The sequence below is a fragment of the Pelobates fuscus genome, chromosome 3, assembly GCF_036172605.1.
Source record: "Pelobates fuscus isolate aPelFus1 chromosome 3, aPelFus1.pri, whole genome shotgun sequence".
In the NCBI taxonomy this organism is placed as follows: Eukaryota; Metazoa; Chordata; class Amphibia; order Anura; family Pelobatidae; genus Pelobates; species Pelobates fuscus.
Window position 1 is genome coordinate 42,467,876 of NC_086319.1, and position 18,807 is coordinate 42,486,682.

The window sequence follows — 18,807 nt, forward strand, 5'->3', positions numbered from 1 at the left end:
TCCATTAGATTTATAGAGTGGTCTGAGACCATGATCTATTATCGTTTTATGAAAAAAAAAATTCTATATCTTTTTTTTGTGGTAGACAGTGTTCTCTTTTGTTAGGAAGAACTGTAGATACACTTTTTATCAATGTGTCCAGAAAGATTGAGGATGCGGATATATGGCATGTCATTAATTTCTGTAGAAGAAAATCCCGAAGAAAGTTACTTATGTCTATCTGAAAATCTGACCAGTAAATAAAATTCAGTATTTGTTTATGTTGTCCCCTGGTGTGCTGTCATTTTTGTAAAGTTCTTTAGGGTATGTTACCAGCGTACAAGAAGTAGAATAGACATGAATTTTACAGGAAAGCACATGCAATCTACACATTAAGCATAGACAAATCATGAGCTGCATGTTAAAGTAGTTTTTGCATGTTTTTTTTTTTAATTTAAATTTTTTATTTTTTGTTACCTTTCAATACAGGATGCAGTTTGAAAACCTGACTGCAATAATGTAGTTTTGTGTGTTTGTGGGTGTCTTCTTTGCATAGACATGCTTTGAGGAAGCATTGAAAAAGTGAAAACCTGTCACAAGTTATACATCTAGGAGGCATAAACAAAGCAATGTTGTTTGTAGGCTGATTTAATTTTAAAGTATATTTAAGTTCTGGAAAACCTAACGTAAGCCTTGGCTTTTGAATTGTTGGCTCGGATTTGCTCCACAGATCAGGAGACACCAAAAAGTGTTGGTTTTTTTTCTTTTTTATTATTATTCCCTCTATATGGAAAAAAATGTTTTAGATTGTGTAATACATAGTTTCCATATGGATTGTGTAATCCACATTTTAATTTCCAAGATTCAAGTCACACAAATATAAAGGAAAGTCTACTGTTCTCATTGGAAACGATTGTTAATGTTTCTAAATGTCGTGAATGCCAAGCTGCTTAGAGCAATGGAAGAACAATAATGCCTTTCTAGCCACTCGTGCCTCTGCATTGTGTTTTGTTATGCGAAAAAGTAAAAAAAAAAAAACTTTGCTTGATAAAGGTTACAAACACGCCTGGATATTTCCATTTTGATTGGACATATTACATATTCATAATAGATTTGTCTGTTATTTTGATTGTTTATAAAAGTCATAATTTGTTATAGTATAGTATAGTATTCAGATTAAAAGTAAAATAAAACCTGTTTTCTTTAAGATATACATAAGAATTATTTTCTCTCTATTTATTCATTGATGAGGGTTACCAAAAGTTTGTGCCCATCTTTTTTGCAGTGTGCATCTTCTAGTCAGAATTAAAGCTTGTACCCAGGTTAACTATGTTGGCCCAATATGTCTTTATCTATCATAAAACACTGCCAAATATATCCTTCAAAATTTTATGAGCCCTGGGATCTATATAATATATATTTATGTACATCCTGTAAAAAGGATTTGCAGGGTGTGCTGCTTGTGAGTGGCAGTGAATCTCAGAATGAACACACAGAATTTTAAACTAAAAACTGCACCTTTTTATAGCTCACAAAATGCTCTAATTGCTACCTCGTTGAGCATATGTTTTCCACATCCTCAATGTTGCTCTATCTATATTCAGGAATATGAAGGATTTATGTACAAATACACACACAGGTTCTAATTGCTGAAAGTGTGCAGAATTAATTATCTTCGTGTTTGAGATGTAGATGGAACTTCTAACGTGCCCCTCTGATTAATATCTGACCAAATCCACCAGAGTCATAGAATTTTTTTCAATTTTTTTTTGTGCTAGGTAAGATAGCAAGCACCATTATGGTAAGCAGTCTAGTTGCCTGGATTCCAATGGCATGTACATTTTCCAACCACTGTGGTCCCTACCCCAGAGTTAAGAACTCATAAACTATGGATAAACATTACTAAAATATGTGTAATGGGTTATCCTTGATTTGTGCAAGGATATTATTTTTTTCCTCTTTCCAGGATGTAGAAGTGGAATAATTTATCTGTTGCTTTTAAATCCCACCATTTGCATTAAACCGGTTATGGATGCATTTGATTTAATAATACTGTTATATTATTTTATCACACACAGGCATTGATGTTGAGGCAGCTAGGAAAGAGGAAGAAAGGATAATGCTTCGAGATGCAAGACAGTGGCTAAATAGCGGGAATATAAATGATGTTAGACATTCAAAATCTGGTGGGACAGCACTCCACGTTGCTGCTGCTAAAGGTTATACTGAGGTTTTAAAGTAAGTATTTATGCTGTCTTCATAAATTCATTGATAGTATTATTTGAAAAGGACTGCAACTAGGATTTTTTTGGCAGGAGTGCTTTGAATGTTCAGCTGACATTTAAATTTTACTTGTACTCCAATGTGGGATAGCCGATAATTTGTTTTGTGCTTAATTCTTTCTGTTCATCATTCGTTAATGTCTTAAAGTGGGGGCATGTCTAGAGAAAGTGTTGCAGAGCACACTTAAGGGTTTCATTTGCATTTTATTTTAGGAGGTGGGGGGATTCCTTCCATTCTCCTGTGTTGACAAATACAGGCTAGCTTTTTAGTTTTTTCCTTTTTTTTTTTTCTTTCTAAAAAGTGTCCTTGTGTATAAATGAAAAATCTGTTTAATAGAAGAACGCTCACTAAATTGTGGATGATTTTCTTATCCTAAATTATAAATTCCCCGTTTAAAATATGGAAAAGGATTGTTCATATTTGTAACTTTTCATTTTATAATTAGCATTTCAATATTGTTGTAAGAGCCCTTTACTATGGCATCAGTCAATACATTTGTTTAATAGTTTATATTTTTCTCCAAATCATAAATATCTAACTTTGTTTTGTGAGCTGTGCTCTTTTTTTTTTTTTTATAGATTATAAGATTGCTTTGAGGAGTCTTCACATTAGTCCAATACTTGATTTCTTTATCCTGATACCACATATTGGTATTCATCTTCTGCAATTTGCCTTGTATATGTTTGTATCCCTAGGTATTATGTAAATTCCGACTTTGTGCATTCAGAATTAATAGCACTATTTTCTGTATGCCATCACAACCGGGAAACCGCGCCAGGGTACTCCTACTGTAGTAGCTATGATATTTGGAGTAACCCTTTACGCAACATTGTAACATAAATAGAAAAGACCAGAATAACCATGTTGAGTGTCGTGTTGCTTAGAGTTCGGTCTAAAACAGTCTTTACACCTTTATATAGGACCTGAGTCTTAATGTATTGCTTATTAACTTAGCCAGATATTAATTGATCACTAATACAGAAAGTGGTTTAAATTTCAGTTAAATTGTAATTCTGAGTTTTTACATTTGTGTAACTGAATTTCTCCACAGACTTTTAATACAGGCGGGTTATGATGTTAATATTAAAGACTTTGATGGTTGGACACCACTTCATGCTGCAGCTCATTGGGGAAAAGAGGAGGCTTGTAAAATACTTGTAGAAAATCTCTGTGACATAGATTCCATTAACAAAGTGGTAAGTAAAGCTATGCAGTTAAAAAGTGAAATGTGAAATGTACGGCAACCAGCACAGTATCTGAAGATTTTATTTTTAATTTTTTTTAACCCCCTCATTTGTTTTTAGGGTCAAACCGCATTAGACGTTGCAGATGAAGATATTTTGGCATATTTGGAAGAACTGCAAAAGAAACAAAATCTGGTAGGTTGAGATAATCTGGCAAAAACGATTTGTCAGCTAGAAAATTCAGAACGTTAATGGAAACCTAAGAAATGGCAGTAAGAATAATGTATTTACTGGTTTGATTCCTTTTATGATGTAACTGATGAAACCTTGATTTCAGTATACTTTTATTATTGGAGTATATAATGGAGTCTAATCAAATGTGACGTTTGCAGTTTATTTTATTTTTTTTAAGCTGTTACTGTACAGATAATTTGCAGTGATTTTGCCTTTTCAGCTGCTTAGTGATAAGCAAGAGAAATCACCGTTAATTGAGTCTTCAACAACTACGGAAAACAACCAGTCATTGAAAACACAGAAAAAGTATGTATTCTGAACAAACTTACTCTTAAAGGGAAAGCCTCATTAAAAATGCATTTTTTTTTTAACACCTTTTTGAAGAGCGCTAGAGTAGTGTTGATCCACCCTCCCCCCCCCCCCCCCCAAGCACTGATAAGGATTGTGCACACAATGAGCACACTCAGAAGCTAAAATAAACCACATGAAAATGCATTTAAATTTGATTTTATTAAATACGTATTACTTAAATTATTTAAATAAAATTGTGCTGCAATATGACCCAAAATATACTGCTTTGATTTCTACATTTAGTTTCTCATGAGAGACTGCTTTCGAACCATAAGGAATTCAACATCCAGGAAATAACTTCTGAAGTAAACACATTCTGTGTACATAAGGTTCAAAATTAACATGTCTTTGCAGGAAGTGTAATAAAGCTGTGGGAATAAAAGCCAGGGTGCGTGTCTCAAGCTGCAGGAAAATTGTGGGTGTGACTCAAGCTTACAGGAGGGACACTATAGTCACCAGAACAATTGCAGCTTAATGCTGTTCTGATGTTTACAGCTTCTCCTGCAGGCTTTTTTTTTTGCAATGAAAATACATTGTTAACATTACTGCCTAGGAACACCTAATGGCGGCCACTGGAGTTGCTTCCTGGGTCAGTGCTGCACAATGTGCATCACCAGTGTTCAGCGTTTCCACGCTCTGCATGGAGACGCTGAACACTCCTAGTAGAGATTAATTTAATGCATCTCTTTGAGGAGGTTCTGATTGGCACAGTGTGGCATTTTACTGCCCATATCAATAGCCTCCCAATGCTTTCCTATGACCTGAGCCAGGGAGGCGGAATGGGGTGGAGCCAGCCGTGATGCAAAAAAGTGAGTAAATTACTTTTTAGCTTTTAAACATGGGGCCCAGGACCTAAACTTTGTTTAACTCCTAAATAGCAGAACTCTGCATCGAGACTCCAGGGACATTATCTATGCACCATAACTACTTCCTAAAGCTGACATGGTGTTTGATTAGCCAGATTAAGTGATTAATAGTGCCTTAGGGTAAATTGTGACTTTGCATTGTATCTGGAAATGTAATGTCTGTTAATCGAACTTCCTTCTGACACCTCTTCCTAACCATTCAACACTTTATGGTATTACAGCAAAGAAACTTTGATCATAGAGCAAGAAAAGACTGGCAGAACCATAGAATCTCTGGAACAGGAGAAGGTAGATGATGAGGACGAAGGAAAGAAAGATGAATCCAGCTGTTCCAGCGAGGAAGAGGAGGAGGAAGACTCAGAGTCTGAGACAGAAACAGGTAAATGTAATTTTAGAAGGGCTTTGGGGAAATTGTTTGTTTAGGTCAGAAAGTAAAATTAAGTTTTTTTTACTCAGTCTTTACATTTCATAATGTCTCAAATGGGACTTCGAAATATGTTTAATGTTTCTCACTGTAAAATGTTGTAATACAAGCTAGCTAGCTTTCAATGAATTTCAAACCTTCTGACAGTCACCCCCCCCCCCCCCCCCAATTTCATTGTATATTGCAGCCTAGGGATACTTAGAACAGCTTCCTATACTAATCTGAACGCGTAGAGACTTGCATTAGGTTCAAACAGAAAAAATAAAGTGATTTAGGTCTATATTTGAGATATCAAATAGCCTATATATGGGGAATGTTTATATTCTCATTATATTAAAATATTGCGCATTACATCCTGATCAGAAATCTTTTACAGCAAGGGGTGCTGAACCCTGCTGCATTATCTCAGGGCGTGATTATGCTAAAGGCTGTTTGTATTCCTTCGGCAGTGTAGTCTGCTTTCATGCCTGACTCATTCACTGTTTTAGGAGATTTGTTAAACGTTGAAGTGATTTGTATTGGTGCTAGAAATATTTTAAATTTTTAGTAATCGTCATCTCTTTATAATTTTTTTTGTGTTGAAAAAGTTAGCATTGGTGGATGACGGCACTTGCAAAACTTACATTTTTGGAATAGCATTTGTGAGAAATTTGTCTCTGGGGTTTATTGCTTAGCAACACTTTATTACATTTCACATAAAATAACTCTACTGTCATATACTTTGACTACTGTATCTGGTGAAGTGAAGCGATTTAAAAAAAAATTTATTTTTATTTTTTTATATAAATCCTAAACCTATTAAATGCTGCCCTCTTCTGGTAATTTTTTTTTTTGTTTTTTGTTTTTTTTTTACAAAAATGTTTAATTTTGTATTTGTGATGCTCCAAGTATTGTAGCTCTTTTTCTTGTATTTATTGAACATTGATTGAACAGGTAGTTCCCCAGATGTTGTAGAACTACAACTCCCATGATGCAAATGCATTCTAAAAGCATGCAAAGCATCATGGGTGTTGTAGTTCTAAAACATCTGGGGAACTACCTGTTGGGCAGCCCTGCTTTAGAATATATTCAGTTTTTCGTGAAGTCTGTAGTTTTCTCCCGTTGAAAGAATTTCAGTGTTCTAAAATGCGATACAACCATTGATTTGTGCAGATAAAACGAAACCATCCGCACTTGTAAACAGTACGAGTAGCAGCAGCAGCACACAACTGACAACTGTTACAGCTCCAACACCTTCCATACCAGCTGGTCAAGTCACACCCACATCACCTGTTAAAAAGGTAAAGTCCATCTAGAGCTTGTAGGGCTTTTACGTATGGTAGCCATAGAGATCTGACCTTGAGCATGGAAAATCTGATTCATAAAGCACATTCACTGCCTGTTCTGAGTTTGGTTTTAATTTAATATTCCACTTGAATATGGATGTTTTTTTTTTGTTTTTTTGTTTTTTTAAAGAAACATTTCTATGACCATAATTGCCACTGGAAAAAATCTAGGCAACTTAATATAGCTTGCAGTTCTTGTTCTGTGTTGGTTTGCATTCTTTGTTCTATATATCTATATCTAGATATAGATATAGATATATATTCCCCTTTTTATGTCACTGCATTTCCTATTTTAAAGGTTAACCATTAACAAAAAACATAACCGCTTCGAGAAAGATGCATATAAATTCTGAGCTCATTGTAAGTGAATTGGCGTCTGCTTGTCAGATTTGTCAGGTGTCCTTTTTGTACAATGGTATGTTTAGAATAGTCTGGTAACTTGAATAGCATCACAAAACACTTTTGGTGACATTTTTTTCCTGTACCCTTTCTCTGGCATTTCCTGCAAAATATACATGATATATCTGTGATGATTTTACGGCTTGTTTTTGGAGCATGAGATGTCTCTGTTCATTACTGATGTTTAACCCCTTAAGGACCAAACTTCTGGAATAAAAGGGAATCATGACATGTCACACATGTCATGTGTCCTTAAGGGGTTAAACTGTTTTTAAGTTTGTGAAATGGCTTTAACTGGGGTGAATTGACATATCAAATTAGTGCTCTCCAGTCAATTGAATTTCTGAACAGAAAAACTATCATATCATAGTATGTAACTGCAGGTGAGTGAAGGTTAATGTACTTAATAGTCTGTGGTGGTCAGTCATTTCATGGCCATTTTCCATAATACCTCTTTTGGATTTTAATTGAGTGGTGCTAGGTTCATAGCTGCAGTCCCAATGAGTTGTCAAAATGCAACATCCTCAAGCCAGTCCTTCTACTCTGCACTTTTCCCCTATGTAGCCCTGTAGATTGGGCTGAACCAAGCTTTTAATTGACTCCACTTTCCTTGTCTGATTGGCTGTTAGGTCCACCTTCCCAGCACTAAAATTTAAAAATGAAGTGTAAAACAGAGCATTATTTTACAGATTACAATTGTTTAATATAATCACACACACACACACACAAATGAATGCAAACTTTATGCGCCTAGTACCGTATTTCTTTCCGAAATTTATACCATAAGCTTGTTAAAGTGATTGTAGTTCTGAATGAAATTTAACTGAAAAAACATCTGTGCAGAGGTTTAATTTAATTTACTTTTATTATGTTTATAAACTACCTGTAACCCATGGTCCGTGTAGAATTTGCTGTTAGTGTTCATTCCAAATCCAGCCATGCAGCCATGTTATTAGTGATCTAGTCAAAATGACAAGAGGTAATTTTGATGTATTCCTCTGTGCTTTCCTTTTACTTGATCCATACATGTTAGCAATTATTTTTTAAAGGGCTGACGGGGTTGTTTTTTGCCCTGTATGTATGCATAGCACAACATTCTGTATCAATAAAATATTACATTTGAGAGTATGGAAAGAAAAGAAAAAAAATTATAGTTTTGAATATAATTTCCCCACAGTACCCGCATTTCTTGTTTGTATTTGAAATCCAATAAGAATGTAGGATTTTACCAGGTGGAAATTGTACACACATTGCAAGAAGTGAATTGCAGTTTTAAATATACACCTTTGCAAAATTTGGCCTGCAGAGACTTCAACTTTAATATCAGTCACATAACCTAAAACTCAAGTGCTTGTTTATTGAGATTTGGCCTATCTGGGTATTTAACGAACTTACAGCATTATGATGCTTTTCATTTAGCTTTTTCTCACCAACTTCTGCCAAGTCTTCTAGTTATATCTGGGGTGTTTTTTTTGTTTGTTTGTTTAATAACTAATATTTCACTTTCGTGTGGAATTTCACAAACCTTGGGTGTCCTTTTCCATAAAAACCTCAGATTTGCTGCTGACTTTTTTTTTTATAGAAGTTATAGTGTCACATTATAAACAATCCTACGTCAGTTTAAAATGTCCAGTTTTCACAGATTCATATGCCTTCTTGGACATAATAGAAGCCCCATGCTGTACTTGATGGCATACCATTTCAAACGAAAACAACTTGAGATATTAATGTAAGGAATCTTGAGTTTTTTCAACTGGCAATTTTGTCACCAATTTATGCTGATTTTTAGCAGTAAATCCTTTCACAAATCCTACAATTGTGAATTTCACATTCCATGTGTGTCCTATTGCTTCAAAAGCCTCAAATATGTATTTTGCTGTCTTCCAAGTACAGCCATACTCCACATGCATATCTTAGTCAGATTATTGGGCAATTCATAGGATCAAATTGCAGACATTATTTTGATTTCCCTCTTTTCTTGCTTCCCAGTGATGCTGCTTGGCACTTGGCACTATCTATCGACCGACGTCAAACTTTGATGCCATTTCTATCCCTTACCCATGATTGTTTAGTAGATTAACCCCCAGATAGGTCACTGTGAGACAATCACAGTGATCACATTACGATAACGGACTACTAGGGGATGTCATCACTGTGATGATGACTCTGCAATAGCCCAGTAGATCCTGTGATCTACATATATTGGGGCTCCTGTGTGCCACCAATTATTTCCAAATGCAGTTATTAGTAATTTTTGTTTGCATTTTTGTTTTTGGCCTTTGGCAGTCTGAAAGGGCAATTGCTGGCCTCCCTTGCTAGCACACTTTGGGAGATAGCGTTTAAATGACTGCCTCACCGTTGGTTCCTTTGCTGTAGTCATGATCGTGATGTACATGGTGTAATGCCTGTCACAGAAGGGTTAAATGGAGTTTGCATTTTGAATAGTGTAACAACGGTACATTCATTTTATGGCAGATGAATACTAAAAACTAAATGTAGAAAAGAAAAATCTGTTGGTGTTTTATAGTTTCTCATTCTCTGCTTTCCATCTTATTTACTTGTTCACATTTGGTTCAGTATGATATCATTGCACCTTTCATGCCAGTGGTGGAGTCCAAACAGCCTACATCTTGGAGACAAGGCTTACGCAAAACTGGCATAGTCCTTGTGCCAAGTAAAGGTGACAAATCTCTGGTGAGAATTTGGTGTGCACACATAGCTGTGGTCCAAGGTTGCAAAATGTTTAATCACAGATTTTCCTCACTGTGCATGGTCTTAAACGTATTCTAGTGCCAAATTTTAATTATTTTGATTGACATTTGTGATTTGATTTTTCTAACATTTAAATAGTGCCTGTTTTATAATAAGCATTTGGGTGTATTTGTTCATTTTTACACTTAACAGGTTTTCCGTGTGAAATTTTGTTTTCCAGTGGAATTATGTTAACCCATTAAGATTCACTCTTAAACCATGCAATCTGATGTACGTATTTGTCGAGGCACCACCAAATCTTGTCTTATTTTAGTTTACAATTTTGAGTTAAAGACCTGCCACAGAACTTGCTGATCAAATGCCTGTAAAATCTCATGGCTGATTATTTTGGTGTTGGGTTCTATAAAACGGACTGACCAATACATTATACAAAAGTAACTAAAATAATTTTTAACTTTCAGTTCCCTACCCCTGTAAACAAAGTTTCTCCTAAAGAGGAGGAGCGAAAAGATGAATCTCCTGCTTCCTGGCGATTAGGGTTACGTAAAACCGGAAGTTATGGTGCGTTGTCAGAGATTACTGCTTCCAAAGAAGGTCAAAAGGAAAAAGATTTCACTGGTGTCATGCGTTCCGCTTCAAGTCCCAGACTTTCGTCTACTTTAGACAACAAAGAGAAGGTAACCACAAATCAACTGGTTGCAGCATTAGTTTTATTGCCGAATCAGCCCAGCTGTGCTGTAAATAATGTAGGTATTAAAGCTTTACTGCTGGGATCTCACTGCAAGCAATATAAAATAAAGTGATACTGGGATAATAGGTAGAGGGGAAGAGGAATATGGCGCACACTGATACTTTCAGACATTGCATGTCATTTAAATTTGATAGAATATCAGTATACCCAACAAGGGCATGAGCAAGGGGACCCTTTGGTTTGTGTAAATTTGCTCCAACAGGGTCACACTGACACCATAACCACTACAGGATAGTACTTGGCGTACCCCTTCAAATAAATCTATCATGGATGCCTATTTTGTGCTGCATGTTAAGAATACAGAAAAATGTCAGGATTGCATGCATATAGCTTAAATCATTTTATTCACATTTACATGCATGTAAACCTGGAAATCATATAAATATCAGAATTGAATGAGTTTTTTGCTTTGCTTTTTTAGTTCCAACACCAGGAATGTTTTGGTTTTCATTTCAGGATAAAGATGGTAGAGGAACAAGATTTGCATATGTTGCTCCAACCATACCAAGGCGTCTTGCAAGTACTTCTGATATTGAAGAGAAAGAAAACAGGTAATAGAAATATTAAAAATGTGGAAGGTCCAATGTACTAAGACAAGAATGCATGTCGTTTGTCACCAAGAATAGCATATGGTCAGTTTAACATGTCGTCAACATCTACCACAAACAAACATGCAAAAGTAATGGGGGTCAGGGGGTGAAGGAACTGTATAAAGCTAAACCCACCACAATATCTGTTGGCTTTATAGAGCAGAGATTGGCAGTAAGCTTTACTGAGTAATATGCAGCAAAACACAGATATATTATGGTTGAGGTATTTTTTTTTAAATTTGTTTATTATTTATTTTGTTAATGCATTATGTATATAATGCACTGGACATTGTATAACTTCCAGCATGGAATGTTCCTGTAGCTTACGTTAGTCAGGAACTTTACTTTTTTTTAATTTTTTTTAATATAGCATTTTAGAGACCGTCTTAACATTGTGCCTTTATTTTGCACTTCTTAGGGATTCTACTTTCGGTTTGTCACGTAGTGGTGGGTCCTATACAAGAAGGAAATGGGACGAAGACCCCAAAAAGAATAGTTCTGTAAATGAATTATTGAATACAAGTTACCAACGAAGGTGAATAATTCCTAAGAATAAATATTGTATTGTTCTTCACAAAAATAATCCTTCCATTACAAGCAAGAAAATTGTCTAGTAAAAACAAATCCGAACAATATTCTAAATTATATTCTCGTTATATTGGATATAATATGTATCCTTTTCCTGCTAACCTGTAACTTTAAGCCTATGATTTCACTTTTAAGTATTTTGGCCCATACCGTTTCCTAGGTTTTCTACCCATCCTTTAAAGAAGACAGCCATTTCATACGGCATTTGAGTTGCCTTTGCTACACCAGATATTTCTGAACTAATTTCCATAATGCAAGTTAACCATCCTAATCTAGATTCCTACTGCAAAGGTCTTTGTCTTTCACATCACCTAACAACTTGGGGCTCTGAAGGCCAATACAGCAAACTTGATTTTTGGTCTACTATCAATTAAAGGACCACTATAGGCACCCAGACCACTTCAGCTTAATGAAGTGGTCTGGGTGCCAGGTCCATCTAGGATTAACCCTTTCTGTTGTAAACAACATAGCAGTTTCAGAGAAATAGGGTTAATCCAGCCTCTAGTGGCTGTCTCATTGACAGCCGCTAGAGGCGCTTCTCACTGTGATTTTCACAGTGAGAAGACGCCAGCGTCCATAGGAAAGCATTGATAATGATTTCCTATGGACTAGCTGAATGCGCGCGCGGCTCCTACCGCGCATGCGCCTTCAGCCGAGGAGGAGGAGAGTCCCCCGTCCGGCACTGGAGAAAGAGGTCAATTTAACCCCTTCCACCCCCTAGAGCCAGGCGGGAGGGGGACCCTGTGGGTAGGGGCACCCTCAGGGCACTATAGTGCCAGGAAAAAAAGTGTTTTCCTGGCACTATAGTGGTCCTTTAATTTGGAGGACATCATACATTTTTAAATGCTTGATCTTTTCTACTAGCTGTCAGTTACATCATACAATCTTATTGGACTAATAAAGACAGGCTTATGTCGTCACACTTGTCTAGCAGCTTTACATGTTTTTTACAAAAGAAAGGTAGCAATTTCTAGTTATTTCCGTTTGCTAGTTTTATCTGTACGCCTCAAAAGCCTAACTGAGCAGGCTACAGCAGATTGAAAACAGTGTACTGTCCAAGCAAATATAATTCATGTCTAGCTGTAACCTGTGGTTTTTCTTTTCTTTTAGTAGCTCATTTGGTAGACGACAAGATGATCTCATTAGTTCGAGTGTTCCAAGTACTACTTCTGGATCTACACCACCCATTACCTCTTCTGGACTCACAAGGAGTCTTTCTAGCACTATTAGTACTGCCAGGTCTACAACGGGCTCTTCAGGCTTACAAAGCAGGTATGCAATAAAACTTTACAATTTGCATGTTTGTTTTTTAATCAGTCGTTTTCTTTCTCTAAAAGGTGATGTTTTTCTGTTTTTTTTTTGGCAAATAAGTTATTTATAGAGTCACTTATAATTATGTGGAAACCAACTCATTCTGCCAGTGCTAATTTTGACAAGCCATGTCACAGTGGATAAATCAACAGATGAAAATAATTGGTGTAATTAGAAATTCACCTTGCTTGTATTGCTATGAGAGCGGTCCCTAAAGGGACTCTGCGTCCACAAAATATGTGGCTGGTGCGGTCCAAGCAAGTTCGATAAAGGCATAAACTATACATTGTGTCTGCAGTTATATAATTTGGAATATATATTTGTATACTGTGTATGCCTTCTCCAAGATGGCTGCTAAATGTGGAAATGAATGGCTATGCACCGTGCTTCTCTTCCTCAAATAATGAGTGCGACATCCCAAAAAGCATGGGCCACATGTCGTTTGATGGACCGGAACGGTATTTGCCATTTTAACAGCATGGAACTTTAACACTGGAAGTGTAATATTGAATAATTCCTTACATTTGCTAATCTTTTGTCTAGCAGTGTTTTAGATACTTTTTAGTAGAACTTCATAACGGAATCTGTCATGGTTGCCATGTCGTCTTCCATTTATTCCTTGTGTGAAATTTCTGACTCTTTAAACTGGTGGCTTAAAGGGAAACCATAGTGCCCCCCATCGTGGAGTATATGTATAATGCTTTCCTATAGTGTATAGCGTGAGGACATCCAGGGTCAGGTGACCAAAAGTCGCCTGGAAGTCCCTCTAGTGGCTGTCTTGTAGACAGCCACTAAAGGTGGAGATAATTCTCAAAGGTAATTATTACAGTTTATTAAAATCTGTAATAATTACCATTGCTGGGTTAAGGGACCTAGGGTTATGCACCCAGACCACTCCAGTGAGCTGAAGTGGTCTGTGTGCCTATAGTGTCTCTTTAAGGAGAAACTCAAATGAGTTTAGAGAAGGAATTGAACAGGTATACATCCCTGCCGCACCTATTGCCACTGCTTGGGATTTTAACTCTATCTAATCCCAGACAGTGGGGTATGTTTGTCCCTGTGCTTCCATTACTGCAAAGTCCTCCCTTAATCCTTAGATTATTTTAGCACTCTACACTTAACCGTAACCACTACAGTAGCAATTAACTGCATGTGCCACAATAACCATAAACATTCTCACCCTACATTAACCATTAACTCCTATAGCAGGGCTTACAATTTGATATGCTGCTAGCTAGATCTTAATTACTCACAATTGCATACACACCAGAGATACATTTTAATTCGCCAATAGCTAGTGCCAAGTGGTAATTTTGAGCCCTGCCTATAGTTATTAACCCATAATCTAAACCTATCCTAAAGATATCACGGATACATATAGGTGAAGCATGTTTTAGGGGGGGTTAAATCTTGTGGTTTTGGCAGTATTTATAGATCACTTGACCTTGGATCTTGTGATATGTGTATAAACTCTTCTTTATCGACTACATTGCATTACACACTTCCTACAATTGAAACCGCAACATGGTGTGTGTGTGTATACACACACACACACACACACACACACACAACTTAATCTTTGCCCCTCTTACATCTTAAAAATCAAGGTTATCACAGGAATTGTGCAGTACTGCAGTGTCATTGTTCTGTGCGCCATCAGTAAGATCTATGTGTAATACAGCTTATCTTGTCCTGTAACTTAACATTGTGTCTTTAACTGCTTATGTTCCTCTGACTGAACACTATTTAGTCATGTCAACATTTAAACAAAGCCTTAGATTAAAATGCACTGTAATGTTTCCCAGTTTGCTTCAAATTCTAGAATCTGATCAAGCTTAACATATTTACCTCCCCTTTATATCTCATACTTGTTTCATTAAATAAATTACGTTTTTTTTTATTTCCGTTATCATTGAAAATTTGCATGAACTCTTATAATGCCGTTATGATACATTAGTAAGCTACATACTATCCTTTGTATGCCCTATCTGTTAATCATTTTGTGTCCAGGAAAAAATATGGCACTGCGCCTCTTAACTGCAAATATATATATTACATTTTATGTAACTGCATGTGTTCCTGCACAACTTATATATATTATCTATATTATTTAATATATTTTGCAACCCGTAACAAAATGTATTAGACTATTTCATGTTTTTAGTTCAAAATACTTGCTATTCTGTAGTTTGTAAAGAACGCTTTCCTGTGTGTAGCTTCAGGCCATCACACAATAGCAGAACATGTATAATGTTTCTCTTCTGCAAAGCTTCCATATTTATCCACTATATAAAGCAATAGTTTAAACCAGGTCGACATGAAGACCAAGCAACTCTAAATATTAGTTTAGTTCAATTTCAGTACATGCTGTTTAAGCATGCTTGAATAGAAAATGTTAATGTATAGTTATTCATATTAATCCAACGTACTCCAGATTTAAATTAGAGAACATTTTTTTCCATCCAAATTTACAAATATAGGGGCTTTGTATTTTATATGCAGTTTTATGTTGCTTTCCTACTGCTAAAGCAGCTTCTTTTTTATTTTGTTGCTCTCTATTGGTTTACTTTAAAGTAGAGCTTCTTAGAAAAAAAATGCTTTTATTGTTTGCTCTTCCCTTTTCTATGTTGCTGCTTGTAATGTTTTTAGTACCTCAAACCGTTTGTGGGCAGACGATAGTTCTGAAAAAGACAAGGACACTGTCCCTATGGCAGTCACCATTCCTGTTGCAAATACCGCCACCACTTTACCGTCTATGACCACAACTTCCTCTGGCACTGTTCCTTCCACAGCGGAGGTCAGGGAAAGACGCAGGTGTGTACTTTTGAATTTTTATTTTTTGGCAGCTTTCATTTTCCAAAGGTCCTGCATTTTGTTTCTCAGATCTTGAAATGTCTGGTGTAATTTCATTGGTATAAAACGATAGTAGTAATATTCTGCATCTTTCATATAGATTTTGAAAACCAAAATATTAAAAATTAAAGGATATTTAGTTTTATGTATGAATTGCCGATCGTGCATATATTAAGATTGCATGGGTGGGTGTAAATGTATCTTTAGCTATATTTGCATGGACTTTCATTTGCAGAAGAAGGAATTTGATCTGTGGTCTTTGGCTGAAGATTTCAAGAGTACAGTTAACAGCATAAAACTACTGTAGAAAAGTTTAAGATTAAACAATTAACATATTACTCCGTTGATATATTTTGACATTACATTGCTGCGGAATACCTCCAGTATCTGAGTGAACGTCTTGGTGTCCAGACTTGTTTAAACATAGACGAAACCAAAAACTGACAGTTCTGCAAATTCCTTTCTTTTCTCACGAAACTGTTGGCAATTTCTGAATACATTATACTCAGACCTGCAAATGTAAACAAAGGTCAAATTCCAGACTCTTATATTGGCAGCCATGACTGACAAAGGCGATACATTGATAATCCATTGTTGAGGCTTCTGTTCTCTTCTATGGAAGCTCCAACAGCACAATCTTGGGATAAAGTATTATAGGTCTTGGCACATTTCTCAAACTTTGGAGCAAGCAAGAAACCTTAGACAATTTAACATTTTTAAGGAACCATTTAATGTTTTGTATTTCTGTAAAAAAAATTAAAAAGCATGGTAGCCAGATATACAACTCTGTGTCTTAGGTCCTAGAATTTTCATGCCCTGCTCTAATATAACCATTTTTTTCTGCAGATGCAATGGAACAAGTATTTATTTAAAATAAAGTGTGAACCTACACATCATTTACTGTCTCTGTCCTTTAGAAGAATGTTGTTTTGGTCACTTTACATACGTAAATCCAATGCAGTTTTCAGTGGGTGTTTGCTGTATATATTGGGTGGTAGAATCTGTTTGTTAAACTGTTCGATTTTATACTTCCGATGCTTGTTTTACCTTCCCTCTTCTTTTTTTCATACCTTGCCACTACTGGCGCTACATACTTTCACTTAAAGTGCAACCATCACCTCAAAACTACTTCTCAAGTTTTAAAAGGATTTTTTAAATAAAGTATTTGTATTAAAATGATCAAAACCTCACTCACCCCTACCTTTTGTGTATGACCAGATCCTTTTGCTGTATACATGCATCTTGGGTCAGACAATGCTTGCAAACTGAAAGTCCATATGCTCTTCCCGGTTTTACTCCCAGCACAGAACAAGGGACGACTATATAGATTTTGATTTATTTTTTTACATTTTTTTTTTTCCCTGCAAACTTGGTCAGACACAAGGTGTATATACGTGGCTGAATGATCCTGTAATATACTGAAGATGGGGAGGGATTTATTTATTTTTGCATAAACTTGATGAAATAATTGTTAGAAAATAGTTTTGATATGACAGTCTGTTACCCTTTCTTCATGCATGTCTATCTAGAGGCCTCTAACCACATCCTCTTTCAAACAGGCAAACCTCTGTTTTCACGAAGTTCTATCCTATCCTAACTGTTCTCCCTTTATAGCCTGCACATTTTTCAAAGAATATGTCGTTCAATAATATATTTGTTTTTTGTCACCTCCCATTGAAATTAGATTTATACTTTCTCACACTATATATTTGGGTAATCATACTTCGTTACGTGTTAACATAACCCAAAGAATAGAGCATTTTCAATGTACATTTTATTCCTTCCCTAAAGCTAGTTTAGAAACGTGTTTGGACAGCACTAGATACTTCCAAATGACCTTTTAAGAATCTGAGGAATTGTCACTTTTGCCAGATGGTATCTAAAATAGTTTCCCCTGGCTTACAATAAAGCTAAATGTGATGTTTCAAGCCCTTTAGCATTTTAGTTTATGAATCTAGTTAATAATAAATTGATTTCTACAGTTGAACACTTTGATTACTTTTGCCTGAATACTTGATTCTACTTCTTGAAAACTAATTTTATTTCGCTAAGAAATTGAATTGCATGTCTTCATTGACTTAAAGATATTTCAAAATTGCTGGTATTTGTTTACACAAGCCTTGGGAAAGCCATTTATCTTTTGACTCTTCCTATTCCAGCTATGTTTTACAGCAGTGTCATGCCCTCAACACATTCTTGAGTGTGTGCCGATTGAAAGTATTTTGTTCCTGTTTTGTCCAATGACTCAGTTTTAGGTGCCTTGTTCGCTCAACCTGTTTATTACAAATTGTTTGTTTCTGTTAATGTTTATCTGCTTACATGGCAAAATAAAAGAAATGTAAGCAGTAAGTTAAACGGTGACTAAACATTTATAAAACAAATATTTTTAACCCTTATGAGATATCTGAGGTAGAGCTATATCCATCTCTCTATCTCTGCATCACACACGCCAAGTTTTATCTTGGGCCTAGTATTCCCAAGAAATTATGTTCCAACAACAATCCCAGAATTCCCAGCTCATCATGCAAATTAACTCAGACAGGTGTCACTTCATCCTGCACTTTGGATTACTTCAAATGACTGTGCCAGACAAACACTATTCCATGGTCCAACTTGAGATATGCAGCTTATGCACAGTGGTCCTTTTGAATTTGCACCAAATTGTGGAGCAGTTTTCTCGTTTGCTCTCACCACCTCTTATTTTGCATGCAAATTGTTAGGTCTGCCAGAGTATCAATATGTTTATACAGTAAAATACAATCTGATTGGCAGCGCTCTCTATTTATAGTGGCTAGTTTCAAGGGATTGTGGAGAACTGGCAACCAGCACTCACACACAAACAAGAACTGGCAAGATCACTGAACATATAATTCGACCTTTGTGCAAGTTTACAATGGCTCAAATTAAAACCTGTGTCATAGTTTAGATAACTGTTTCTTGGACTGCGTGAAAGGCAC

The 18,807-nt window shown here is 36.0% G+C and overlaps 1 protein-coding gene across 5 annotated transcripts in view; it reads left to right on the plus strand.

Annotated features, from left to right (window-relative positions):
• PPP1R12A (protein phosphatase 1 regulatory subunit 12A) overlaps positions 1-18,807 on the plus strand; it is a 90,653-nt gene that overhangs the window by 46,686 nt on the left and 25,160 nt on the right. For 2 of the 5 annotated variants that reach the window (XM_063446963.1, XM_063446962.1), the window contains exons 4-15: positions 2,058-2,217; positions 3,314-3,458; positions 3,567-3,641; positions 3,901-3,986; positions 5,119-5,276; positions 6,474-6,601; positions 9,623-9,739; positions 10,219-10,434; positions 10,965-11,059; positions 11,517-11,633; positions 12,797-12,958; positions 15,647-15,811. In XM_063446963.1, the coding sequence (XP_063303033.1) occupies positions 2,058-2,217; positions 3,314-3,458; positions 3,567-3,641; positions 3,901-3,986; positions 5,119-5,276; positions 6,474-6,601; positions 9,623-9,739; positions 10,219-10,434; positions 10,965-11,059; positions 11,517-11,633; positions 12,797-12,958; positions 15,647-15,811 (1,624 nt within the window). The remainder of the gene's footprint in view (positions 1-2,057; positions 2,218-3,313; positions 3,459-3,566; positions 3,642-3,900; positions 3,987-5,118; positions 5,277-6,473; positions 6,602-9,622; positions 9,740-10,218; positions 10,435-10,964; positions 11,060-11,516; positions 11,634-12,796; positions 12,959-15,646; positions 15,812-18,807) is intronic. The other 3 variants (XM_063446966.1, XM_063446964.1, XM_063446965.1) reach the window with 2 other exon arrangements.